Source organism: Pinus tabuliformis, chromosome 6 (assembly GCF_031772625.1).
Source record: "Pinus tabuliformis cultivar Carrire ecotype Pingquan chromosome 6, CPIR1, whole genome shotgun sequence".
NCBI classification, from domain to species: domain Eukaryota; kingdom Viridiplantae; phylum Streptophyta; class Pinopsida; order Pinales; family Pinaceae; genus Pinus; species Pinus tabuliformis.
Window position 1 is genome coordinate 1174211234 of NC_142292.1, and position 1929 is coordinate 1174213162.

Sequence of the window (1929 nt, forward strand, 5' to 3'; positions counted from 1 at the left end):
ATAATGATTTTCGATTTCAATGTGCAGTAGATTTCCTGCAACAACTAATGTAACCTTTCTGTATTCCCTGTAGCCATTACTCTGTGTTGGATTGTGATAGTGTAGATTGATGATTTCATTTATTGGCCAACACTGTTTTGATTTCACGATTACTGTATGATTGTTTTTATTTATCTCTTTCTTGCATGATTTTCAACAAAATAAGTTGTCAAGGGTTGTTATATACCCTTCATGACTATTGCTGTAACAACACTTTTGCAAGAATAGAAGCATGCATGATTAGTTGTTGAGTGATCCTTCACCTTATTTCTGATCAATAATCAGCTAGTCAACGATGCTATAAAGAGGAGTGTTATATACTTCTCAATGGCTTTGCTGCAACATTGTTGATTCATAAAGGGACATTAGTTGTTTTCCTGTAACGATACCACACTCAAGGTAGTCATCCTGCATATACTTTGCATGGCACCTCACCAGTTTACCTCCCTGGGTTGACAATTCATATTGACAAATTATACAAGTATAATTTGACTCAACATTTTCGCACCATTGCTGGGGAGGTGCTAAGCGATGGTACTGAAAGTGCTTTAAGTCAGTTTTTTTTTTTTGACAATTTGGTTTTTCAGGACTGAGGGAGTTGAAGTGCAAAGACGCAAGGCAAAGCCTATACACCCAAGAGGTCAGCCACTTGCCAAAGCCATGTCTTGACTGTTGGTAAGCTTTCTTTAGTTTTGTTTTGTTTGAATAATAGATGAATAGGGCCCAACATCTTTCATATTTTTTCATGGTGGTGTGAGCACCACTCCACTTATTAATACATTCGCAAGGAAAAAGAAGTCTGCAAGAAACAAGGCAGTAAAGGAGGAAGAATTTGAACCAGAGGTCTGTAGTCCTGAGCAAGCTGATACATCTATAGTAGAACCTTCAGTTGGAGAATCTTCTGTTGCTACCCATCTAGACTTCCCCCTTTCAAGGAAAACCACATCTTTGCTCGACAGTAAGCCAGAAGAAGAATTCCTTGAGAACCCTGTCAAAGAACCAGAAATCCATAACCTCAATTCTACATGATCTGTAGTCTTCAACGGTCCCACCTTTTCTTGGACTAAGATGGCTCACGAAGAAGGAACTGGTAATACCAATGGAGGCTTTGATGAGAAGGAGGAGAAGCTGGTCACATTTGAGTTCCCCATCATAGAGACAGGTGGAATAACGCAAATGAAAAACATCCCTCCTTCAGCCTTGCCTAATTTTCGAGGTGCTTCAAGTGAAGATCCAAACGCCTTTTTATTCAAGTTCGATGTGTTGTGTAGAAGCTATGACTACTCCTCAAATGCCCAGAAACTGAAGTTGTTCCCTGCTATGTTGAAGGATGCAACTCTCAGATGGTTCATGGGACTAAGGTCAAATTCTATCATGACCTGGGATGAAATGAAGAAGGTGTTCTTGAGAAAATATCAAGACTACTGCAAGACTAGAGATCTTAGGGAAGAAATCTTTGGAATGACTTAGAAGGAAGGGGAGAGTCTTGAGGACTTGGTAGAAAGGTTTCAATATAATCTGCAAAGAGCTAATATGAATCAGCTGGATAAAGAAACCAAGAGGACCATCTTGCTTAGGGCAATTAGAACTGAATATATGGAGGTTTTAAACTTGATGGGTGCAGGAGACATATCAAAGTTGAGTTACGATGATGTGTGTGAACTTTGCAAAAGATATTCGAGAGGAAATTCCAAGGTGGGAGGAGGACCAAGAGATATTCCTTCTAAACTTGTTAAATTGGTTGCAGGAACTGGATTGACTAGGTCTGAAATGAGTAACTTATTTGAAAATCTTAAAACTGATATTCTTAGTACTTTGTCTTCACGTTTAGATGTTTTGGAAACTAAGAGTAAACAGGAAAAGCACGAGGCACTAGAGAAATCCATGGCA

General features: G+C 39.0%; 1 protein-coding gene across 1 annotated transcript; it reads left to right on the forward strand.

The window, feature by feature from the left end:
* The first annotated feature begins 1107 nt into the window (after nt 1–1107).
* Nucleotides 1108–1509, forward strand: LOC149262959 (uncharacterized). The gene has a single exon (XM_089384079.1). The coding sequence runs from the start codon at nt 1108–1110 to the stop codon at nt 1507–1509; it is 402 nt and encodes a 133-aa protein (XP_089240205.1).
* Nucleotides 1510–1929: the final 420 nt, after the last annotated feature.